Below are 26,185 nucleotides of genomic sequence, written 5' to 3' on the forward strand. Positions count from 1 at the left end.
AAAGAGTGTATTTCAACAGAAATATGATTAACGAAGGTTAAAATATGAACCACTTTATAAAATGAGGCACTGTACCTTGGCTGGTGATTGGTGGACGTGATATTGAAAGGGTTAAGACTGTTAAATAGAGTTATTGCAAAAGGCCTGTGTCTCATAATTACCAAAGTCCAGCTTGCATCGTTTAGTAACTACAGCATGAGTGGTTAAAATTATTGGCAAAACACCAAACACAATAATCTTTCCATTAGTATTTTGTTGTCCTTTTATACTCAAGCCCAGAAATTTAATTCAATAATTTACGTTAGCAAATTATTCAATAGGCCACAATCAATGCAGATTATCTGCTTGGTTGCTGTTAGCCACCAGTTCTAGTGATTATTGTCAGATAGGTAACAACAACTAACAGCTCCAGATATAATCAGTGTTTTTAGATATTTTTCGCAGTGCATTCACTGCCGCTGCCATGTGAGTAGTTAAAAAAAAAATTTAAAAAAGAGAGAGGAATGGTTTCAAATTTCACACAATTTCTTTTAAATTAAAACGGCAGGCATTAAAAGGATTTCAGGCCAAACCAGCGCAAGTCTGAGCAACATTGCTGCAAACCCTTACAAATATACACACATTCATAATTCTTATTTCTTTCACCATCAACAACTATTTTCTAAACACAAAGAAAACTCTATATCGTCTAATGACCTGCTAAAAACAACAGGCAAATTTCTTTCATATCGCATCCAATTGTCTTAAAAAAAAAAAAAAAGGATAATGTAACCTTAAGATTCTTTTCTGCTTATGACAATACTTATCTAGTTTATTCCTCTCTATATAGCAGTGGTTCTCAACCATTTATTTTTACCTGTGAACACCTTTAATTCCTATTTTACTCAACTGGACCCCCATAACCATTTGATGTTTAAAAAAAATCCTATTATATTTTTATAAATAAATATTATTAAGAATTGTATAAAATATAAAATATTTTGTGTATTGTGGAAGTATATCCAATTTATTGCGCAAATTTTAAAAACAAAATCTTATATGGACCCCTGCTGAGAACCGAGTTTGAAAACGTTAGACATTGGCAACCTAACTCTCCTGGGGAAACAAAATAAGCAAATCCTGGACGATCACAAAGTTATTTAGCTAAAAGCTAAAAAAAAAAAAAAAAAAAAAAAAAAAAAAAAAAAAAAAAGAAAAAAGAAGAGAGAATCAATGATGGGATATGAACTTGAATGAACGAAAACACAGGAATGAGGCCATAACCTTGTTTATATGATAGAATAATGAAGACAATTGGAAGAAAAAAATACCAAATCTTGGAAGAGAACATCAGAGCAATGAAACAGATAAAGATGCCATGAAGAGGTTGGACATCAACAGAAGAGGATCATTGGAGGGGGTGGGGAGGCCAGAACTCTCGTTGTTAACAGAATCCAGAAGTGGCTGGAAGATATATGTATGTATGTATATAGAATATTAATAGTAATTATGGAATAGTTAGCAGTGGTAAACATAGAATTGGTTGTTGGTCTTTATACAAACATGCGAAGCTTATCATTAAGATAAATTTGTAACAGGAGAGATTTACACCCCGGCATCCCCCCACCCCACGAAAGACGATGAAACTTCACTGAATTTGGAATAACCTGACATTCACACCTTTCTCCAAGACTTTGAGTGCAATTAGCAGTTCAGAGAGAGAGAGAGAGAGTTAGGAGGGGGAAGAGTGATAAAATGACGTAAACAAGGAGGGGAGGGGCGAGGAGGATATAAAACAGAGGTGAGGGAAGATTTTAGACAACGACGATGTCCGTGGTGGTTGGAATATGGTGAAAATTTCCTTCAATTAGTAGTGATGGTCACCGTCAGTATAAGAAAGAACTGATGGCTCGAGATTAAGGAAACCACGTGGCGATGAGTTCGGTTCCAGTGTGCGAAACGCTGAGCAAACGACAGCATCTATGAGACTGAGGTTTTGTGGATGGCCGGAAGGGTGGGCCACCCGCGAGATGGAATAAATGATTTTGCCGTAAAGAGAAGCCCAAGGTTTCGAGAAGAACTATCGATGGAGGATTGCTGGCTCACAATAAATTTATCCTCTATTGCGAACCTTTTTAAAGATATTATTCTTTTTTATCATTTACTGACACAAAACATCACAAGATTCCTCAGAGTCGGCTGTTTTCAATTTGTTGAGTGGAATTTAGCAAGCGGAAACTGTGCGGAAACTCGTCGCGCGCGCTAGTGTGTGTACGAATGCGTACATTTTCGTTCTTATTACATCAACTAGAAAAAAAAATACATGACTGTATTTATTCTGCCCTTGTTGCACAAACTCTCGACCCCAGAGTGACTGAAATGGCTGTCCAGTTTCAACGTTATTAATCACAAAAATATTTGAAATTAAAAATACGGTTCGAAAGATTTTTGTGTTTTGTAGGGCGAAAAGGAAGAGGCTTCCGTTTAGAAATCACACCACGCCGAGATAACATTATTCGGTAGGCCACCCCTCTTATTGCCTCGTCGATGATCGGTGAAAGACCAGTGAAAGAATTAGGTTTCAATCTCCACTCTGCTAATGATACAACACCCAACATCTAGTGATAAATAATGGAGATTGTCTAATCTAACACAAAGATAGGAGGGGGGAAAGACAACTACAATGTTGACATCCAATTTACAACAATATTATAAATGCGTATATATATATATATATATATATGTGTGTGTGTGTGTAAAATTTCCTTGCACCCACACAGAGCGAGAAAGAACCAAAAACTTGCCTTGAAGACAGTACGCGACTACAGGCGAAACTCAGAGTAGTAGGAAACTGCTCTATTCTCTACTCGCGTATCGAGTACATTTTCTACCGACAATCAACACAAACCAAATACACACACACACATATATATATATATCTATCTCTACACACCGTGCAGTATTTATTATAGATGTGATAGAGCGAGAGAACACGACAGGGCGCGGAGCAAAATATATAGCACAGGAAAACAAAACAATACACCAGTGTATATGTGCGCGCGCGCGTGTGTATAATAGATATACATAACAAATCACGCTCTACAACACACAGTTCTACATCTAATATACATAGCAAACCACATTACACAATACACGGTACTGTGAGTATATATTTTTATTCAATAGACGGGAAGGAGTCTATCTTTTTTTCTCTCTCTCTCTACGCAGCCGTTTGACATGACAGAAACAATAGCAAAAATCGTCACCGAATCACACCCTAGTCTTCAAACACAGAAGGATACGTTAGATAACATTGTCTAGTTTAAGGGGGTGGTCACAAATGGAATAACTTTCATGATAGGCCTGCATGTTCGGAGCCGACCTTGGAGATACACAACACACACACCAATATAGGCACAGACATGGCAGTGTTTAAGAAACTTGTTTAGCAATCGCGTAGTTTCAGGTTTAGAGCCATTTCTACAAAATGCCCCGATCCGACCAATGCCTTCTGAGTGAATCTGATACAAGGAAAACCGTGTGGAAACCAGTCGCGTCCCACTTGGCAACCGCTGTTGGTTTGTTTATGTCCCCGTAACTTCGCGATTCGGCGAAAGTGACCGACAGAGTATGCACCAGACTTAAAATAAGTACGGGGGGGGACGATTAGTTTGACTAAAACCCCGCAGGACGGTGCTCCATCATGGCCACAGTCAAATGACTGAAACAAGATAAAAGATACAAATTTCCCACCGCCATTACTCCGAGTTTCGACCACGTTTTACACACACGCAACAAACGAGAAAGGTCAAATGTGGTCGCCAGACCAGCTCGAAAGAACAGGTGAACTTTCTTCGAATCACAGAATACTCTCTTAAAAACCGAAGACACCGAAAGGAAGGAATGGTCTTACGGGGTAACAAAAGCAGCCCATTACATTGCGGCCCCGAACGAGCATACGATACATGGACTGGTTAAATTGATAGATAAATAGCATATAATGGTTTACATTAACGATGAAACCGTATTTAATAACTTGAAATTTGAACACTTGTCAATAATATACAGTGGAAACCGCTTATTGTAATCACTTTGGAATGGGGCCGTTTCGATAACAATAAGAGGTTGATAACATAAAGCAGATTATTATAAACACATTCCGAACAAGTGTGGTTGTTGCTGATTTAGGCCCAAGGCCAACGATTTTAGAAGTTGGGGGTGAGTCGATAGCTATCGACCCCCAGCGCGATTAGAACTTAGAATATAAAGAGCCAACACGAATACTACCAGGTATTTTCCCCAAAGATGGAAAGATTACACCAGCTCGCCGCTCCGAGGCCGACTAATATTGATAATAAGCACTGCGTAACTTCATTTGCGATCACAATAAGCGGCTTCCACTATATATCTATATTTATTACAAGATAAAACCTGTCTTTCAACGAAGATAGAATAAACCCTTTGTAATTCTAGTGTCCTCGACGTTGTGTGGTGGAGCACGAAATTATACCCCTCCCGTTCTGTGTGTATACACACCGAACATATATATAATCGTTTATTGGATCCGCAACCCATTCCCATCTACGGTGAAGTATATTACGCAAACAGGACGAAGTATATATAATCTATATATACACACACAGACTATAAAGCAGTTAAAAAAAACACCTAAACCGTATTCAATATAAACGAGTGTGTATATATTATATTTGTGTATATACAGATGTATATTATACACACGCAACTACCACATTCCAACTAGGAGTTGAGTGTGTGTGCGAGAGAATAGAAAAACGAGAGTTGGCGAGAGTGTGAGTGAAGTGTTGGAGTAAGAGAAGTGAGAGGAAGAGATGAAAGTGAGTGTCCCCCACAGACAATAGTGGAGTGGAGAGGAGGAGGACTGGTCAGAGAGAGAATATCATGATAGGAGCGTGAGAGGAGGGAGTGGAAGGCAAAGCAAAGTATATGTGTGTGTTTGTGTGTGTGTGTGTATATATATATATATATATATATATATATATATATATATACAGAGAGAGAGAGAGAGAGAGAAGGAATTAAGAGGCGTAGCAGAGAAGCTGTGAGTGATAGGTGAAGAGATGATCGAGGGGAACGGTCAGAGGTTATATCGGAGGAATATAGAGGGAAAGGTAAGTAGAGAGACTGGAGGCAAAGCGAGGGATATATATATATATACATACATACACAAACACTATTATTTATCTACGCACACGCGCATATGTGCGTGTGTGTGTACAATCTGATGTATGTATATACATGCATGTTTGTATGTGTGTGTGTATATATATAATCTAGAGACAAACATAGAATGATATGGTTTGTTGAGAAGATATATTTTATGTAATGGAGTGTATGAGTGTGCCAGAGCTTTCGTTTAGCCCCAGGTATATAACTCTGATCAAGCACACCTATAATAATGATAAAAAGGGGCTGCCGACCGCGACCATCTTGTCTCCCCTCTCCCAGACACACAACATCCCAGTCTAGGATTACAATCTCCGATAAAACGTCACATTTTCGAGAGAGAATCGTGTGATTTGAGAGAGATTTGGTACAGGTAGCGAGGTCGAAAGGAAGAACTAAAACGGAAGGATGTAGGAACAGAATAAGAGAGACGAATATAGAGACAAACAGAAGGGCTAATGCACAGAGGGTCGGATATATAGACATATAGATGGATAGAGAGAGAGAGAGTAATAGATGGCTATAGAGATGGACTGATAGACTTCTACACGGGCAGATAGTCGGATATACATATATATATTTAGAGAAAGACCGACGGCTAGCTTGTTCAAGAAAGTGTGATTGAAAAGGTGGGCGGATAGATAGGATGGATAAACAGACAAGGAACTAATTCGAGACAGGCACAGAAGGATCACAACTACACACAGACAAGTGTACGGACAAGATGAACGTAGCCAGACACTCTATACATAAATACATAGATTATGAGAGAGAAACTGATAAACACTCAGTCTGAAGGAAACACACATATATATGTACGTGTGCGTATATATATGGAGAGAGAGAGAGAGATGTGAAGGTGAGACTTATGTCGAACAAAGAGAGGTTGGGTTGATTATTTAGCGACGACGGCACTCCATTTGTGGTAGAAGTGACAGCTTACATAGTGTGGAAGACAGCTAAAGGGACAGTGTCGCCTCCTGACACAGCAATGACCACCACTTAAAGTGTCTACCGACAGCAAGAGAGAGGAAAGAAATGGTGGTGCATTTAGAAATGGAAATAAAAGAAGACGACATTGAGAGCTGCTACACGGAACCATGGTGGGGAAAAAAAACCCTGAGAGGACCAGGAAGGGTGAAAGGGAGAGATAGTGCAGAGATGTGTATATATATACATGCATGTGTGTATGTATATTATATATGTGAAGTGTGTGTATGTGATTCGTCTGTCGTATCTTTCCTTACAGTGTTATCTATCTTTGACGATCTCTCATTCTCTCTCTCTCTCTCTCGTGTGTGTGTAAAAGAGGGGGGGTTAACATGGAGTGAAATAGAATAAAGGGATAGATTAACAGATATATGACATTGAGACGTAGAGATGAGAGACAGACGAATCTACATCGATAACACATACATATACACAGATATTATAAGAGCGAAGTGTGTATACATATATATATATATATATATATATATAGATACACACACATGTATATATAGATACGAGACACTGCGTTATAGAACAAGCAATGTTCACTACACACATACATACACATATATGTAAAGAGAAGGGGAGAATAACGATAGATTGATATGTATAGGCTTGGCTAATATAGCGATAGGCAAACAGGCTACGAGATATAACAAAAGATATATATGTATATATGTGTATATATATATATACTATAAGATATAACGATTGACACAATGTATAGACGAGAAGATATATACATATAACGATAGACAAATATTGTATAGAGGAGGCTATATAAAGCTAGACAAATATGTATAGACGAGGCTATATAACGATAAACTGTTGGAGATGGTGATATATATATATATATATATATATATATATATATATAAATAACTATAGTGGTGGTTTAGCCGAGAGTCGATCCTGTTCAAAGATATTCTAGCCATGGCCATCCCATCTTTTTTTTCTATGCACTGTGTTGTCAGAGCTACAATATTCAATTGTATTCTTCGCTTTCTTAAGATAGAGGAAAATTTGATTGCTATTTCTAGCAGATTGAGTGATTAAATAACGGCTGGTGCATAAAATGGTGAGTATACATGGCAAGACAATTAATAAGCGGTAAAGGAAAACTACACACACTGTATGTATGTATGTATATATACATGTGCGTGTGTTTAAAGGTATATATAAAGACGAGAGCGGAGGGGGTCCATTATTTCCTCCTAAGTCTACTCACACTCTCTCCTTCCAAGATAGACAAGTGCGTAGCAAGTGTGATGAAGGCACTTAGCATTAGTGCTGATGATGATGGTGGTGGTGGTGGTCTCAGTTTTGCTGGTGGTGACACGGTTGGCTGGAAGGGAACTGCAACCAAAATCCAACATAAGGGCCACTACACATATTACTGGGTTTCGACGAGCCATCGACAGAACCTGTCCACACGGTGGTTTGACTCGCAAGAAATAGCAACCGAATCTCCTTCAAATTACGTACATCACCCCCACTGTCTGAGAAGAAAGCACACAACGGACATTGTGGTCCCGGGTTCCTTGTATATAAGAAAAAATGGGATGGCCACAACTGGAATGGCTTCCATCGTATGCCTGCTCGGTTAGAGCTATCTTAGGGCTAAATAACACCAGTAATGTTACGGCAATTTTATATCAATCAGTCTATCGACACACTACGATCTACAACCCCGTAAATACACACACGCATAACAGATCTTGTGCATATATACATAATTATACGCAGATATACAAACATAAGGGGGGGTGGAGAGAAAGAATACAAAGTAGGTTAAAAGGAAAGGAGGAGGGCTGATTATGGTATCAGGCTTGTCCAAAAACGAGGAGAAATGGCCTAAACTGATTACGATAAGAGATTTCAATAGATGTTGTTGTAGATGTTAATGTGGTCGGTTGCGTGGAGAGAGTAAAAAGAACCATGATAACCGAAAGGGATCCAGTATGTGTCTTCCTTGTGTAACATCACCACCACCACCACCACCACGAAGACAGTTCATATTCTTCCTGTTGGACAAAATTGCCAGGACCATAGGCGTAGACGGACGGGGTAGACGACATGTGCGAAATACCAATATTGCAACGACATTGCTGCTGGTAGGGAGGGATGGCCATTGCAATCAAACCCGACTACACACATTTGCACAAACGTATTGCTTTTAACACGCACACACACGAAAGCGGCAGAGACCAAGGTGTCCGAAGAGGAGGTGGCTAACAGTAAACCAGACAGTGCAGGTGAAGGGTCAGTGGTGTTTCGCCAGTTGTGCTTTAGACAACATGTAACGTAATAAAACATGACAGCCCCCAAGGACAAGACTGGATGCAGGTTGTTTGCAGGGGAGACTCAAATTCTACCATTTCAACAAATATATTTCAGAATCTTTTATATCTTTTAATATTTCTCTTCTTTTCTTTTTAAATATTTATTTTATATTTTCTTATTACTTTTTTTTTCTCCGTTAGTTCTTGTGTTTCATTTCATGAAGTGTGGAGTTGGGGGTTTGAGGTGGTAAGAAGCTCTCAGACAATCTATTCAACATATAGAAAACTGGAGAAATATAGAGTGAAATAAAGCAAGTCGACCCACCGAGGGACCCTTAAAATTAAGGTGAACAGTAAGTGTGGAGGCCAAAGGACATGGGACTGTATTTTCAAGAAAGTAGATGACAATTAGAGAGAATCAAGTGGACGCCATATTGGGGGAAAAAGTGTCTGGATGTGGTTTTGTGTTTTGATCGCGGCAAGGATGTCTTTTTTAGGAGGGTGGCGACATACAGAAGGGCTGCAAAGATAGACGAACACTGCTTTTATGGATCCACCAGCTTCAAAACAACCATTTCCGACCAATAAATAACCAAGTGAAAAGACTAAGGTAGCGTAAGGAAATGAATCTTGATTTTTCACAAGAAATATTAAAAATAAAACCAGAAGAGAATATTCCGAAAGCATTTACGAAGATTAAAATCAATGGTTTGTGGGGAGATCGTTGAAATATCATCAAGAAGAGAGGAAAAGGTTTGTTATTTGTGAGAAAAATAATCAACGATGTCGGCCATGATGTGTGAGAGAGAAAAAAGTAAGAAGCGAGAAAATATTAAGGACAACGACGATGGAAATATGAATAAATCTACACACATATATAGAGAGAAAGATAGACCTACCTCCGGTTCAGGTTTCGCTGGTGACCGCTTGGTTTTCGGAGCTGAAAAAGACGAAAGAAGACCATCTACGTTAATGTAGGTGGAGTGTGAGGACATTTGGGTAAAAAACCAGTGAAGAAACACTTAAGTCCCACTCACAGCACTTTTGCAACAAGGTTTGAAGGGCTCGTGGTCGATGGTGGGGGTCATCGGTGGGGGGGAGAGAGTGTTCCTGCCCCGAAACGTAGGCAGAACGGTGACTATTAAATGGAGTTGGTCATAAACAGAGAAATAAAACTAATGGACAAACGTGTCTACCTTTAAAAAGAGCTTCTGTCATCGGTGAAGATGGACAGTTTGGTAAGGAAGAAAGACTAGGGTCTGTGGAGCCATTGATGGTCCAAGTAGAATGGAGGTCGTGACACGGCAAATTTGCATATTGTCCGGAAGCTTCAGAAATAATAAAGATGTCAGGTTGTTGGGTTATGAAAGAGAAGAGAAAAACCTGCCGAGTCTTTTCAGTGGAAACGGCCAGAGAAATATTAAAAGGTAGGACTGAAGGGTGGAGGAAGTGAGGTTTAGATTTGATGGAAAGCGAATGGGGTTGAGAAAAATAAGATGGAGAAGAACTTCGAGACAATAAAATAGATATTATTTGGTTGGTGGTGATGGTCGTATATGGATTGAGGGAAGGAGAGGGAGAAAGGCTCAGTGAATTAGTAGATGGCAAAGATAACACCTCATGGAGGAACACACACACACACGTATCTAAATGAAAAGAAAACTGATGGACGTAATCCAGGGTTTCGATATTTATTAAAGATGTTGGATAACTGCAAATAAAATCATACAAGATGAAAATATATAATTCTTGCCAATCTGAATATTAACAACATACAGACGGAGAGCTGGTGCTGTTGAACCGCCTATATAATATATGTATATATATATATACACACACATATATATCGTGTGTGTGTGTGTTTGTGCCTATGTAAACGTGTTTAACTATGTAAATGTGTGTGTAGATGTTTTGGTGAATATTTAGCCGTAAAGGTGCCTTTTGAGAATATGTGTGATATAATGGATATCTATAAACACGAGATGTTTATATATATTGTGTGTGTATGTATACACATCACATACACACACACATACTGCACACTCGTGTGTGACACAATAATCACATATATGTATTTATGTATGTGATTATAACACGAGTGTGCAGTCTGTGCGCAGTGAACGATGTGTGCGTGTATGTATATGAAGTATACTATCTACCTATATATACATATATGTGTGTGTATGCAAATGTGAGGGCGAGTGAGTGTGTGTATGAATGTATGTATAGTGTGTACGTATATATACACATATATATACATATGTAACGTTTTCCGGGCTATATATTCATACATACACATATACATTTATCCAGAAAGAGAGTGTGTGTGTGTGAGTATATATATGTATGTGTACATACACGATCGGCCATATTAGATGGAGTAGCTGGTGGTTTATTGATTTGGAAAAATTGAGTGGAAGTGAGAAATATAAGAGGACAGATGATATAAAAGACATTGTTTTACCATCAATGTCAACTAAATGTGGAGATTTGTGGAAAAATAAACGACAGAACAGGGAGATTCGCCATTATTAGTGAAGAGGGTGAATGTAGGGGGGGGGGGTAGTTGCTGCCACGAGTGGTCTTATGTGTATATATATATGTATAAATATCTATGTGTTTATAGATGTTATATAAAATGTGTGTCTCTTTAAAAATCTGTGTAGAGTCGTTATATAAAATATGTGTGTATATGTCTATACAATCTGTGTGTGTAGTCGTTATGTATGTGTGTGTCGATACAATCTGTGTGTATTGTCGTTATATAAAATGTGTGTATATAGTAATACACGAATTGCAAGTCTACAGTATATCTATCTATATATCTATAAACACACGCGATGTGTGTGTATAGTTAGTCGTATTATATACACTGTTAAAATCGTCACATAAAATCTGATGTCTAGTCACTATACACAATCTGTGTATATATGATTATATAAAATCTATGTATATAGTCATAGTACACACAATAACGATTATGCAGATTCGTCATATAGAATGTGTGTATGTATTATATACAATCAATCTATATAGAAATATGTGTGTGTGTGTAATCTTTATGTGCAAAGTGTGTGTGTATGGTCGTTGTATACAATCTGTGTGTGTAAAGTCATTATTCACAATGTTTGTATGTATATATGTATGTTTGTGTGTGTATACAGTCGTTGGACGACATCTCAGTGTGTATAGTCCTTATTCACAATTTCCGTGTGCTTATGTCGTTGTTCACTGCGCGCGTGTCTATATATATATATATAGTCGTTTATTCACTATATGTGTGTATAGCCGATTATTCACTGTGTGTATAGTCGTTATTCACAATGTGTGTGTATAATTTTCATATACAATGTGTGTGTGTGTCATCGTTACATGTACTTTTTGAGCGTATAGTCGTTATATACAATCTGCGTGTGTTTATACATGGTATACAATGTGTGTAGACGTTATATATATATATACAATCTGCGTGTGTTTACAGTCGTTATAGGCAATCTGTATATCTACTGTCGCTATACGGAGTCTGTGTGATGTGTGTATAGTCGTTATACACAATCTGTAATGTATGTATAGTCGTTATGTACAATCTGTGTGCTTACAGTCGCTATATATAGTCAGTGATGAGTGTACAGTCGTTATACATCATGTATGGTCGTTATACACAATCTGTGATGTAGGTTTAGTCGTTATATACAATCTGTGTGTGTATAGCCGCTATATACAGCTTGTGGTGTGTGTCCAGTCGTTATACACAATCTGTGATGCGTGTACAGTCGTTATACACAGTCTGTGATGTATGTATAGTGGTTATATAAAATGTGTGGTGTGTATGTGAGTGAAAGATGGTCTCGGAGCAGCAGATCTACGGTGAAAACATGGTAAATACCTTTAAAAGCGTTTCGAGGCATTGCTGAAAATGAATAGTCGACGGATTGTGAATTTTTCCTTTGTAGTAGCATGAGTTCTTCAAGTGCGGAGCAAATGAATAGTTAAAGTCTGTTGCAGTGTCGTAGCGACAAGTGATGGTGGCTGTGTGTGTGTGTGTGTGTGTGTGTGTAGCAGTGGGGCAGTGTGTAGCAGTAAGTGTGTAGTAGCAGTGGGTCGTCGTCGCCGTCGTTGTTGTTTTCGATGTGTGGAAGCGAGGAAAGACTAGAGAAGAAAGGGGAGGAGAATGAGAAAGAACAGCGGAGTGGGAGGCTGGAGGGAGAGAAAGAGGCGAGAGAGGAAGATAGGGATAGGAAAATAAGCGAGTATGTGAGAAATGGTTGAAGAAGTGAGTGAATGAAAGAGAGAGAGAAAGAAAAAAAGAATAGGAGGAGAGTGAGAAAGAATGAGGGACTGATTGAGAGCGGGAATAGAGTAAGAAAGTGAGTAGGAGGAGAGAAATAAAGAGGAAGTAGAAAATGAAAGAAACAGGAAAAGATAACTGGAAAAAAAAAGAGAGCGTAAAGGAGGAATAGAGTAAAAGTATGAGACAGGGAGAGAGAGAAAATTAGGAAATCGTGTGAAATGAAGAGGAAATAAGTGGAAAGTGAAAGAGAGAGGACGAGACAACTGTGTGAGGGAGGAGGAAATTAGATGAGAGAAAGGGTAATAAAGAGGAGGAAGGAGAAGGTGAGACAGGAGGAGATAACTGGAAAGAAAAGATAAAGAAGGAAGGAGTAGCAGGAAGAGAAAAGAGAGTAGGAGTGAAGTCTATCGAGGGGGGAGTTCTAGTAGTAGAAGCAGCAACGACTACCTTTGACAGAATGGAATGGTGAGCAGTCGTGAGACTGCTTTATTTATTGTTGTATTCGAAATCGAGGAGAGACTTGGTGTCTTTTCTACAGTAAGTGGATCTTGGTTAATTCGTCAATGTTTTAAACAACATATTACCGTAGACCCACGTTAATCGTAGATAGCCACAGCCTCTTGTTTTTCCCCAGTCTTTCTTTAGACCTCTCCCAATAAAACAGTTTTCCAATTCCTAAGTAAAAAAAAAAGAAAAACCGACAAAAAAAATATACTTAAACGACCTTATTTACACGATCGGATCATCTCAAGTGGTGTAAAAAAAATTAACATCAACCAACTCAAAACTCGATAAAACAACATAAAATCTATTTTATTAATTTGGCATTTATTTATTTAAATTTAACTATGATAAGAACATAAATAGAGGTGCTTCGGGGACACACTCATCGTTTCTTTCCATTTTCATTGACCTCTAGTTTTTATTCCCTCACAGAAATTAGATATTTGGGTCTCTCTAACTTGACATAGATTCTATGTATATCCGTGTACGAAGCAGAGAAAACACCGCAGGAAACTACCATTTATTATTCATTTTTTTCAGAATAATTTTTTTTAAATGATGAATTTTCCAATCGTTATCTTTGTGTTTTGTGAAGTGTCCATAATTTGTTTAGAGATCGAATCTAAAATTAACTTAAGGAGACGGTTGTAGTAGTGTTCTTGTTCCTATAACTACTACTAATACTGCACCTGACCTAAATGTCTGTGGTTCCATCCAAAGAGAAGAGATTCTCACTGGCTGAACTAAGGTATCAGACCTACTTGGAATGGGGGGTGGCAGCAGCTCTTATAGTTGCTGGATTTAAACGAAATCGGTTCGGATTCGGTTTCATTCTGTGAGTCTCACCTGCTGTATTCTTCATGTGAAGTTAACAAACTCCAGAGCCAGAACAAGTTACCTACATTAATGTCAAGGCCACAATGTACTTTGATGGCAGCTTTTAATTACAACGCTAACCCAAACCGTTTCACATCCATCTGCTTTTGAACACCTGGGCTGTTTCGGTCATATAATCAAATCACCATATTTCAATCGACCTTTTTAAAGTGCTTTCCAAGATTTCCGGTTGTTCTAAAGAGAAACCCCGATTTATTTTTTAATTAACTTATGTTTGTTTTCTTCAGTTTCATTTAAATCAATTTTTGTTTTGTTTTCTTTAAAAAAAAACCCCAACAAATATACTAGATTTCCGCCGCCCTTTCTCCGTCGTGTTCCATAAAATATTAACATTTATTTCACTCTGACAAATAATCTGCTTCACTCACACTCGGGTCTTTTCTAAAGATCTACCTACATCTATCTCTTCCTCCTCCTCCACTTCGTACATGGCAACAACGTTCAATAATATATTTCTGTCGTTCTTCCCGACACAATCGAAGAATTTCTCTGTTTCAAACACATTCGGAAATGTCTGAATTAGTAAGAAGGTGTTGTTTGGACACTGTCTGCTTTCTTCTCTCCACCACTTGCTGTCTGTCTGTTCAGACATAATCAGTCTTCCCCGATCTTGCTTTATTGTCATCACGTGTATCACCAGCAGACACTCGACATAGAAAGAGGCCGATATCTCAGATTCCGTTGGTTGAGCGCTTTACACTAAGAGGTAAGCTCTGTCGCGACTCGGTTTCGATTCTTGGTTGAAGTAAATTGCTAATCCTTTTTGAGGATATACACGTTCCCTCTGTTCTTTCCCCTTTAAATATAGGGCCCTAAACGTTTTCTCCCCTTTAAATACTGTACCCTAAACATTTTCTTTGTACCTCACCCCCACCCCTATAAATACTGGGCCTTAAACGTTTTCTCTTTGTCCCCAAACGCCGACGATCATTCGATGTAGGGACTATTGTGGTTTCAGTTTCAAACCCGCACTTGTGTCCCCAAACCGAGAGATCTAACGGTGCCTTGCTAGCCACAAAACAAACCAACATAATCTAATAATGTTATGGACTTTACTAACCATATCTCGACTATCGTCTCTCATAGATAAAACTGTCACCAAAGATAATCTTTAATCCATTACAAATCACACGAGTGTTAACCCGATGCCATGTGCCAAGTATTTCATCAGTCTATAGACATCTTAAAACCAGTTCTACTTGTGTAGTATTTCTTTAAATTAACGAAACACCAGCCTTTATCGATTGTTAAGACTGAGAAATGTCCTAAAAATACACCAAGGTCTGCTTGGACACTCCCACATAGCTACGAGTCAGTAACACCGTATTTGACTGTTGAATGTTTTAATTCGTCATCGACAGGATGTTTGGTTCGTATCAAACAGACAAATAAAGAATAATGATTAAGTCTCCGTGACCAGCTCTCCACACCCACCTGTTCTAATCATTTTTACCTTACATCGTCAATGGCCTTAAGAAAAGGCATCACTACCACACACTCACACATCCCGTTCTCTCTTGGTGGTGGTGAGGAACAAAAAATAAAACAAAAAAAAGTGCTCTAATCGCGGTCTTCGCCTCGACTGGCAGTGTTTAAAGGTATGGTGTCACTGTGAGTTGTATATCGAACCTACGACCTTTTCGCACAGGGTGTCCACCACGTTCAATGTCCAGAGTACAGAAACTATGGGAAATTTACAAATAAGGCAAGGCATTTAACATTTAAATTACACATCGATTAAATTGTGTGTGTGTGTGTGTGTATGAAGGTGTCTTGTCCTTATCCCAGGTCGGATCTCATCGATCGAGCAGATATTTGTTCAAAGGCATTCCACCCATGATTATTTGTCTTCTTTTAGTAACAGTATACAACGAACTACATTAATCAGAATATCATTTTTTTCTTTTTACGCCGTAGAAGTATATTTTGAAGGTGGCTGCTATTTCTAGCGGGTCGAGTGACCACATAGAGTCAATGTGTAGTCATATAGCCACGGTGTGTAAACATCATGTAATATAACATATTTCATGTAGGGGGTATATAACATTATGTATTACTAATATGTAGCCAGTTAATGGTTGTATATAACAGTATGATATCATATGTATCCATGTAGATGTATATAAAATTGTGTAGTTCGAATATATAGCTGTCTAGTGGTATAAGACATTACATAGTGTGATGTAAGACCAGGTAAAAATATATAGCAAGATGTAATATTATAAACTACTACACGGGGATATATTTCAATATATTACTTACTATATTAGATGTATGTGTATGTGTGTATATATCTTCTATTTTTTTACTTTTTCAGTCATTAGACTGCGGCCATCCTGGGGCACCGTCTTATAGGATTTTTTCAGTTGAAAGAATCGACACCAGTACTTATGTTTTTTTTTTTTTAAACTAGTACTTATTCTAACAATTTATTTTGCTGAACCGCTAAGTTACGGGGGAGGTAAATACGCCAACACCGGTTGTCAAGTGGTGGGGGGGGGGACAAACAGCTCACACACACAAATATAACATATATATATATATATATATATATATATATATACGATAGGCTTCTTTCAGTTTCCGTCTACCAAATCCACTCACAAGGCTTTGGTCGGCCCGAGGCTATAGTAGAAGACGCTTAGTTGTGTAGCTAACAAAATTAATATTTCCGTTCAACAAGATTTATTTACTTTTCAAGCCCTCAGTGGCACTGAAATAAATACCAGCAATATACGTGTGTTAATTCAAATTACTTTACGTCTACCGTTACAAACTAACCTATGACGTCATTCATCCTGCTAAAAATAGCAGCCAACCCTGTAATAATCACACCTTACTGTCTTTAGAAAAAAAAAAAAGAAGACATTTAGATAATGTAATGCTAAATATACTGTGTTTGAATATTAAAACCAAAACAAAATAGATGGTCACAGCTGCGGCACCTTTCGTCACAGAGCTGTTGACCTAACCATAAACAACTGACCTTGTGTCTGAAGATGTAATATCAGATCTGTAGTCAGAAGTTTACTACAACTGACATATTTATGTCAAATCAATGGATTTCTGGATCATTCTGACTAACAGACATGTAATATAAACTGACCTGGAAGGTTGTAAGTCTGATGGCTTTGTGAGTTTTCTGTGGAATAGTGTAACCTGTGAGCTGTCCTTAAATAATAACTGCACTGAAGAAAACATTGGTAAACAGTTAAACTTATAATCAGAAAACAAAGCTGGCCATTTTAAATAAAGGGGCTTATATATGGGAGTATACGAAGGGATTTGCACTACTGAGGAAAATATCTGAGGTTCAAAGCAACATTTTAACATCCTTTTTTTTTTACCATATTTCTCTTGAAATACACTGCCTTAGTTTCAATTAATTTAGGAGGAGAATTTAGTAAAAAAAAAAAAAACAACTTTGTCATTACTAAGACAGTGTTTAGAACATAAATGAACAAGGAAGATTGGTGGAAGATTTTAATTTAATCCACTTTAAAACAGAAAGTTTGTATCAGAGAAGCACGAGTGGTCTCAGGTGGGTGGGTTGGTATGAAAATGGTTAAAGGAAGTGGGGGTAGAAGGAAGAATGAATTGCATTGGATAACCCTCAGCATAACACCGGTACTATCAGTTATCCATAAACTCATGAAATCTAAAATCAACTGCAGCATAACTTTTATTCTAAAGCAGACAAGCTACCATAAACCACCTGGTTACAACTTTCTAATTATTTGTGCTGCTTTCACTGCCGCCTCCCCTTATACACACGTGTTCTGAGCTCAGCCAAAGCTGATGTAACTTTTATTTTTCTCCTAAGTTATTGACAATTTTCTTCTGAGTTGGTTTCCTAGTATTTGCACAAAGTGACATATGCTTGAGTTTCAAACTAAACTGGCTTTTAGCCTCACACAGACAGCTTGGCATTTTCTCCACCATAGTAGAATCTCATTTACATTGATTTACCTAGAAAGCATCCTTTGCCATCTACCTATTATTATCTTAACTTAATCCTCATTCCTATATACACTGTGTAGTTAGTATACCATTGAAATGATGAAGCTTTGTCAAGGCTTCAAAACAGGACACGCAAAACAAACCTTAGCACCGTTTTCGTAAGTATTTAGTTTCATGTTCAATTAGAACAGTGAGCCTCAAACAATGCACCAAACCACATAGTTGTGACATAGAATTAAAAAGAAAAACAAAATTGACGGTTTTAGAAAATTCAAGTTAATGCTTCAGTGACTTGAAAAAAATATGTTATTCATAAATTTGTTATACACTAGTATGACCAGTATAATAAGGAAAGCAATAAGTTTTCTACACTATTTTCTCATTTTTAACCTTTTTGCTACCAACCCACCTGAGACCACCCCTACTGGTTCCATGATACAAACTTCCTGTTTTAAAAGTGATCTAAATTAAAATCTTACATCAAAATTTCATGTTTTACTTCTAAACACCAACTTAATAATGACAAAGTTATTTTATTAAATGTTTCATTATCTTGAAAAATTAACTGAAACAAAAGCCGTGTATTTTACCAGAGATTATCATCGTTTTCTAATGCTCACTTTTTTTATACTTCCATGGGTCAGGCAGATTTTCAATGGCCAGCTGCCCTTCCTGTGGCCAACCCTCATGTGGGGCCAAGCAAGGTAATATTTCCCCTTCACAAGATTGTTTGTATGATGGCCAAACTTATTTACAACCATCACATGATATCTAAACAAAAGTACCACACAAACACACACATGATGGGTTTCTTTCAGTTTCCATCTATCGAATCCACTTCCAAGGCTTTGCTTGGCCCAGAGCTATAGTAGAAGACACTTGCCCAAGGTGCTGTACCATAAACACGGTTTTGGTTTGCTATAGTAGAAGACACTGGCCCAAGGTGCCTCAAGGTATGTGAATGCACTGTATTTGCTTAATATCAAAATATTAGACATTTACTGAACTACATATTAATCTCATGCATTAAATTAAATTAAAATATTTTAATAACGAATTGAGAATCATTTACTCTATATATTTAATAATGAGGGTTGGTGCTATGCATAAGGCAAATCAGGCTGTCACCAGGGGGTACAGCACAAATTCTGAACAACTTCAAAAATTTCTTCATCTAATTAAAAACAAGAAAGCTTAATTATGAAGAGAATGGGTGAGGTTGTCCCGGAACAGATGGGTAGGGTGGGATGAGATAAGAAGCCTATGTGGTGTTATAAACTGTCACATGGTTTGTTTTGAAACATTTCAAATTCTACCAGATATCAGATTAATTTGATGATGTGCAGGATCATAAAATTATAAATTATGTAAAGAGGGTGGTGGCTGGAGGAATATGTAGAAAAAAAAAACTGGAAAAGGAAGCACATTTTATAGGGATGAATGAGTAGGGTGCACATTATAGGGATGAAAGAAAGGGGTGTGTACTTTAGGGTAGGAGAGGAGTATGCACTTTATGGAGTTGGGAGAACACAATGAAGGACTAGGAGAAAAGGTCATATATTCAAGAGCTTGGGGACTAGGAGGGGGTGCATACTGTCAGGCTGGGAGAAGAGGGTGCATATAGAGCTAGGAAAATGGAGCACACATTGCAGGGCTGAGAGAGAAAATGCAGATTATAGGGCATAGGGCTTGGAGAAGGAGGATGTGGAATATCAAGACAGGAACCCTGCTAATAATTAGTATTTTACATTTAGACTCTGAAGGGACCTGCTTTGTTGTTTTGGAAACAGATTTTCATCTGTCAACTCTGCTTAATTCTTAAATGATTGACCACTTTGGAAAGCCAGTAAGATAGATATGTAGAATATCACAAAATGCTTTGTGGTATTTAGTTACATCCCTGTATAACAAGAGCAAATGAGAGCTATGTTGTTACTTGACTTGCTAGAAATAACAGCCAGCTCTCTTGTATACGACATTCTACTATCTTAAAGATAGAAGGGCAAAATGGACAACTTCATCTTTGGTTTGTGAAAAAGATGAGATGACTGTTCATCACAGGGCTGACTTAGGGCTAAATACGCCAGCAAACTTAGTTTAACCCTAGTTGCCATCAATGATTCTATCTTCCATTTCTCTAGAGTCAATAAGTACCAGTTATATATTGGTGTTCATTCAAAAATCTTTACCTTGTCCCCTCAATTTATGTCCTTGTGCCCGTGCAAAAAAATAAAGAATATTTGACAGCCTCTGCTTCTTAGAACTGGCTGCTTTTGTACTTCTTCCACCCAAACCCCTGTAACCTGTTAGTCTCTCCACCTCTCTTCACCCTTGTTGCATCCTATTCCCTAAAAATAACCAATTACATCATCGAAATCTTGAAGCTATGAAATAATGCATGATCAATTGAAAACAATATGAATAAATAAGCATTACATTTGAAAAAGTAATCTGAATGCTAAAGGATTGAAGTAACATAGGACCTCCCATCAAAATTTCATGCTAATTTATGCTCCAAACCCCAACTAAAAAGGATTAATTGAAACAAAAGTTATGCATTTCAAAAGAAATAACGTAATAAAAAGGTTGATTTGAAAACCTAGTTTTGTTTAACTTTCCCTGCAAAGTGCACAATTCTTGATTCAATCTCCAGTGCTTCTGTAATCTTTTGAACTCTTTTGATACCAACTTACTTGAGACCCTCCCCCCCTGATTCTATGCGATAAGTTTCTGGTTTTAGAGTGGCCTCAGTTAAAACTTACTAGAAAATTTCATGTTAATTTATTCTGGTCATCAGCTTAACAACAACAAAGTTATTCCACTATATTCTTCGTTATTTTCAAAATTAATTCAAACAAATGCAGTGTGTTGCAACAAAAAATATGGAAATAAAAGTTAAGGGTTTAAAGATGGCTTGACAAACTTTTATTTTTCATGTTTCTAGCTGAAGGAGTGTCACTGTCATTTAGCTTCTAGTGAAGAGGATGCTTGAATTACACCAAAGTAATTTAGCCTCCAAATAAACCACTTATGTCGCTTAATTTAGTAATGTATAATATAAGATAAATAATTAACAGTCATCATCATTTTACATCTGCTTTTCATGCTAGAATGAATGGGTCATTATGGCCCAAATCAGTTCTTATTTGGAGACAGACTGGAGAGCCATGTCTCGTTCATATATTCCATTGTGACACAGTTTACCAGCTGGATACCATTCTTAACACTAAACAGGTTACAGTGTACTGGACGAATTTTATTGTGGCACCAGCTCTAGTGAGGTTATCATGCCTTTAGACATATTAAAGGATCCTTTCAATTCTACATTGTCCCCACTCATTTGTTAACCACTGAACACAGTTTGCTGGATGCATTTTATTGTGGCACCAGCACTAGTGAGGTTGTTTTCTACCCTGTTACCCTGAAGAGTTTTCACTACTCTATGGTATCACTGTACACTGAACATAACATGATCAGAACAGTGAACAGAAGTGAACATTAACAGAACTAGGGGGAGTAGGTGAGAGAAACAGTAATAAGTGTGAGAGGGTGGTAGTTGAGGGAGTAATAGAAGAGAGAAAGAGAGTAAAAGTGATGGCAGCTACATATCTGTTGGTGAAAAAGAGTGAACAAGGGATATCAATAATTAAAGTCTGGGAGAGACTGCCCAAAGTATCACATAGTAGAATTGAACCTGAAACCATATGGTTAGCAAGATTCTTACCACACAGCCATGCCCGTCTCTGTCCCACTAAATGTCACCCTCCTCTTTTATCACCCATTCTGTGTCACTCATCGTAGACCCCAACCGTTTTTTTTTTATCCAGTCCTTCTTCCCCTAGGGCATCAAGCCCTTGTAATTTTCTGCCTATCCACAATATTTCTCCTCAAGTATCAACTTGAAGCTATTCAAGTTAAACACCAATTCCATCAGTCTGACCAGCCGTTGAAGATCCGAGTTAGTCATCGGTAGACTTTGCTCATGATCTCAACAAAAAAAGGAAAAGAGGAGATGCTGTAATATATGAATGTCTACAACTACTTTGTCTTCCTTTTCACCAACCTTAGGCATTAATCGAATAAATAGAGAGGTTGAGAAAAGACGGTGGATAATAGAGTGCGGACAGCTAAATAGTGTACAAGTTATTTAGTAACAATCAGAGTTTAATTCCAACTGTCAACTTTGCTTTTTCACTAATTTGTTCGTCATTGATGAAACAAACTTACCAGTCGAATAATTGAGTTGGTATAAAATGTAGCTTTGAGTCTCGACAATTCCTAACATAGGCAAAGGGCCATTTATTTTTGAGAAGTTAGTGAATAAATCGACTCCGGTAATTTGACTGTTATTTTATTTTATTGACACGGGAGTGGTAAAATGCAAAAATCAACCCCCAAAAGAATCGTAAACAGACCAAGGACTAAGTAACAACCACAAGCCCTCTGTGTTCAACAACATTGAACCAATCGACTGGTTTGATGCTCCACTGATTCTACAAATCGACGACTCTGATAACAATAATTATTTTAACAAGGAAGTTATTCGTGTTCTATTTTTTTAGCGCTACTCAATTGGATAGTTTTTCTAAAGTAATGTTTCCCTCCACACAACTTCAACAAACAAAGCAACTTTGGTAAGTGTGAATGTTCACAGGATCCAGATATAGCTCTGTTTGTGCGCCAACACCAACATTGCAGTCAGGTGTCAACAGTCTGAATGTAGTAAGGTACCAATCATGGCTAGAGTGAAATAAAATACCAATAGTCGTAATGTAACTGCCAACACTTCTTAATGTAGTAAGGTGCTAATGTAGCTATATAGTGTAAATAAAATACCAGGAAAGGCATAGTGTAACGTAGTAAGGTACCAACACAAGTCAGTTTCAATGTTGTAAGGTACTAAACACAGGTATAATGTAATAAACAATCAACACAGGTATAATGTAATCAGGTGCCAATATATTTCTAATGTATTGAGATACTAACATAAGTGCAATAAAAATATCAACGCAGTCTTCATGTAAAAAGGTACCAAGACAGTTTTAATATCAAAAGGTACTAACACAACTATGAAAGTAGGATCCGATGAAAGCTTTTCAACGGACTGTAATGGCACATGTGAGTTCCCGCTGTATTTCTATTTAATATGTAAAACGTTTCTTTCGACCATATTACAATTATAATGTAGGTAGATGCCAACCAACAGCTTTAATATTATGATTGTAAGGTTAAGTAGTAGATTTAATCCGTCATCGGCTTTAAATGAACAACAGGGCCATTTGGGTATCTTTAGTATAATATATTTTATTAGAGGTAATCGTACCAGGTCTTCTGTTTGAGGATATCACGTTCCTTTCCTTCACTGAAAAGGACCGGGGTCGCGGCCCATGAGTAAATAAAACAAAAGGTGAAAGTTAAACCAATATTGTTCTAATGTGTTACGAAGGTCGATGAGATTTAATGCGTTAAAAAGTCCAGCCGGGAGAGGTTAACGTAACAAAGGTCAATTGACAACGGATTGGAGGCTTCCGTGGACCTACCACGGATCATTTGGAATGAGGTTAAGATCCAGAGAGGAAGGAAAAAGACAAAATAGCTCGGTTACATAACGGATGTCGACAGGAAAAAAAAACCCAGTGTTGTTATTATAGTAGTAATAGCAGTAGCAGTGGTGGTAGCAGTCAGTGATTGTTGTTGTTTAGAGTAAACCTACGGTTAAAGGTATTCCAACCACGACTATCTCATCTTTTTTTAAAGTTATTTTGGACGTTTCTATTAATTAATGTGTCCTGTCGTTATATAAGACGGGTCGGGTGAGATTTTAAAGTTTAACTGCTATTTCTAGTAGAACGGACGACTGCGCACCCTCACGAGATCGACAATGATGGTAGTAGTCACAGTAGTGATGGTGGTAGTGGTGGTTGTAGTCACAGTGGTAGTGATAGTTACAGTAGCAGCAGTGGAGTAACAGGAATAGTTATAGTGGATGTAGTAGTAGTAGTAACAAAATAGTAGTGGTAGGAGTAGTAACGTAATGCTGGAGCAAGCAGCAGCAGCAACAGCAGAGACGTGGTCGTGGTAGAAGTAGGTATAACTGACGTGGTAGCGGAAAATTCAGTATCCAGAAGCATACATTGTATAAAGGAGGAAGAGAGAGAAAGTAGAAGGGAAGGATAGAGCGGGAGTATGAGAGAACTCCCTGTCCCTCCTACCACTACACTACGCTAAACCACAAGGAAGCCTCTACATGGTCTATCAGCCTGCTAGAAATAACAGCCAATTTCCCCGCGATCATATCTTGATGTTATAAAAAAAAACGAAAATATGCGATGGTCGTATTTGGAACATCTTTGATCATAGACTTACCAGGGGCTAAACAACACAAAGGATTTCGCCACAATATTTCACTACAACTACCAACAATATAATCCAAATATTACCTAGCACTTGCCAAGGACTAAATCTATTCACCTTATTTTGTTTGTTTCTCTTTTCTTTTATTTAATGTTCCAGTTCAGTGTTTTGTGCGGATAATTCTGTAAAATCGATTTTGATTTCATTAAAATTGGATGTCCCACCGAACACTTTCCTCTCTTCGTTCATTATACAACAACTGAGGGATTTCTGTAGGTTTTGACGAATCCACCAGAAAGCTGAGACATGTAACCGATCCGTATTTTTAGTGTGACTAACCCCACTCTCAAACTCCCTTTTATACCCTTTAAAATCGGTGTCACACGAGCACATGTATTTAACAGAATTTGCTTTATGTGAGGCCTAAAGGGACCACAGGTAAGTCCTAAATTAACGACGGAATGACAATAAAAAAAAAAAAATTCCTAATGAACATTTTCTTTATACGCTTTGAAAATTGGGGTCACAAGAACCCCATGTAGTTGATAGAACTGTTCTATGTAGCAACTTAAGTTCTAAATGAACGACGGGGTACCCCACAAAAAGGTGGGGGCATGAGACCAGTTAGCAAACTCGGCCTTCAATAGAAGGAACAGATTTTCAAACCTCTGCTGTGGTACCTTTATCTACATCGATTTGATTTTTTTTTTTTTGTTTTTAAATAGATTCTTCCGTGTGTTTTCTAAGGTATCATTTAAGAAGAGAGAGAGAGAGTATGTATGTGTCGGTGAACTGACTGGAAGGGGTGGCGACTGAGTTCCAATGAGCAAACAGATCTATAATCAAACGTTTTCCTGCCCTGACCATCTCGCTGTGTTTGCAGGAATAGCGTATCTAGGACTACATTATTCAATGTCTTTACCTTTTTTTTATTATTATTATTGCAAAGATGTTTAGGTGTAAAATGAGATATTTAGCTCCTATTTCGGCCGAATGACTCCACAGAGAAGCAACCAAGTGAGATTGAAGTTTACTTCGATTATTGCTGACAGATGGGAAAATGGTTCAGAGGAAGAATAGGATTGTACGAGTAAACTTAAAGAAGCAAGTAGTTAGTCGGTAGTGATTTTTATCGTCGTTTAGTTTCAGGTTAGCCTTGCTCCAACAGACCCACAATCACAGACGTTCCAGATATGGCCATCACATCTTTTGGCATAATTATATCTTTTACTTGTTTCAGTCATTAGACTGCGGCCATGCTGGGACACCACTTTGACATTGTTGAATGTATCTTTGCATTTTTAAGGCAGTCGTGTATGATTTGAGAGAAATTTGACTGCGATATCTAAGTAAGTCGAACAACTATGTTGAAGATCCCTCGTAATGGTAGATTGACAGCTTTTTCTGGGATATTACCCCGTTTGCGATAAAAACCGTTGTTAAGCTAACCGTTTCCTCCTCTATTCTACTCCATCATATAACATTTTGCATATGGCTGTGTGGTTAAGAGGTTTGCTTCGTAACTATGTTAACTTCCGTGTTCTATCCCTTTGCACGGCACTTTGGGCAGGTGTTTTTTTAATTTTTATTATGGCCTTGAGTTGAACAATAAATACCTAGTGATTGAAATTTGCTAAATAAAATTGTAGAATCCTGCTCTGTGTATGTGTGTGTGTGTGTGTATATATATATATGCTTGCCTAACACAGGTGTTGTTTTTTAT

General features: G+C 37.7%; 1 protein-coding gene and 1 long non-coding RNA gene across 5 annotated transcripts in view; one reads left to right on the forward strand and one right to left on the reverse strand.

Moving 5' to 3' along the window:
• Positions 1–26,185, reverse strand: part of LOC106879773 (putative uncharacterized protein DDB_G0294196) — a 46,475-nt gene that overhangs the window by 9,440 nt on the left and 10,850 nt on the right. The window contains exon 3 of the mRNA XM_014929469.2: positions 9,356–9,396. Coding sequence (XP_014784955.1) covers positions 9,356–9,396 — 41 coding nt within the window. The remainder of the gene's footprint in view (positions 1–9,355; positions 9,397–26,185) is intronic.
• LOC128249493 (uncharacterized) overlaps positions 13,130–26,185 on the forward strand; it is a 23,381-nt gene continuing 10,325 nt past the window's right edge. The window contains exons 1-2 of one of the 4 annotated variants that reach the window (XR_008265598.1): positions 13,130–14,854; positions 18,753–18,812. This is a non-coding gene — a long non-coding RNA (uncharacterized LOC128249493). Of the gene's footprint in view, positions 14,855–18,752; positions 24,691–26,185 lie in introns of those variants that run through there. The other 3 variants (XR_008265595.1, XR_008265597.1, XR_008265596.1) reach the window with 3 other exon arrangements.

Source organism: Octopus bimaculoides, chromosome 15, assembly GCF_001194135.2.
Source record: "Octopus bimaculoides isolate UCB-OBI-ISO-001 chromosome 15, ASM119413v2, whole genome shotgun sequence".
Classification (NCBI taxonomy): Eukaryota; Metazoa; Mollusca; class Cephalopoda; order Octopoda; family Octopodidae; genus Octopus; species Octopus bimaculoides.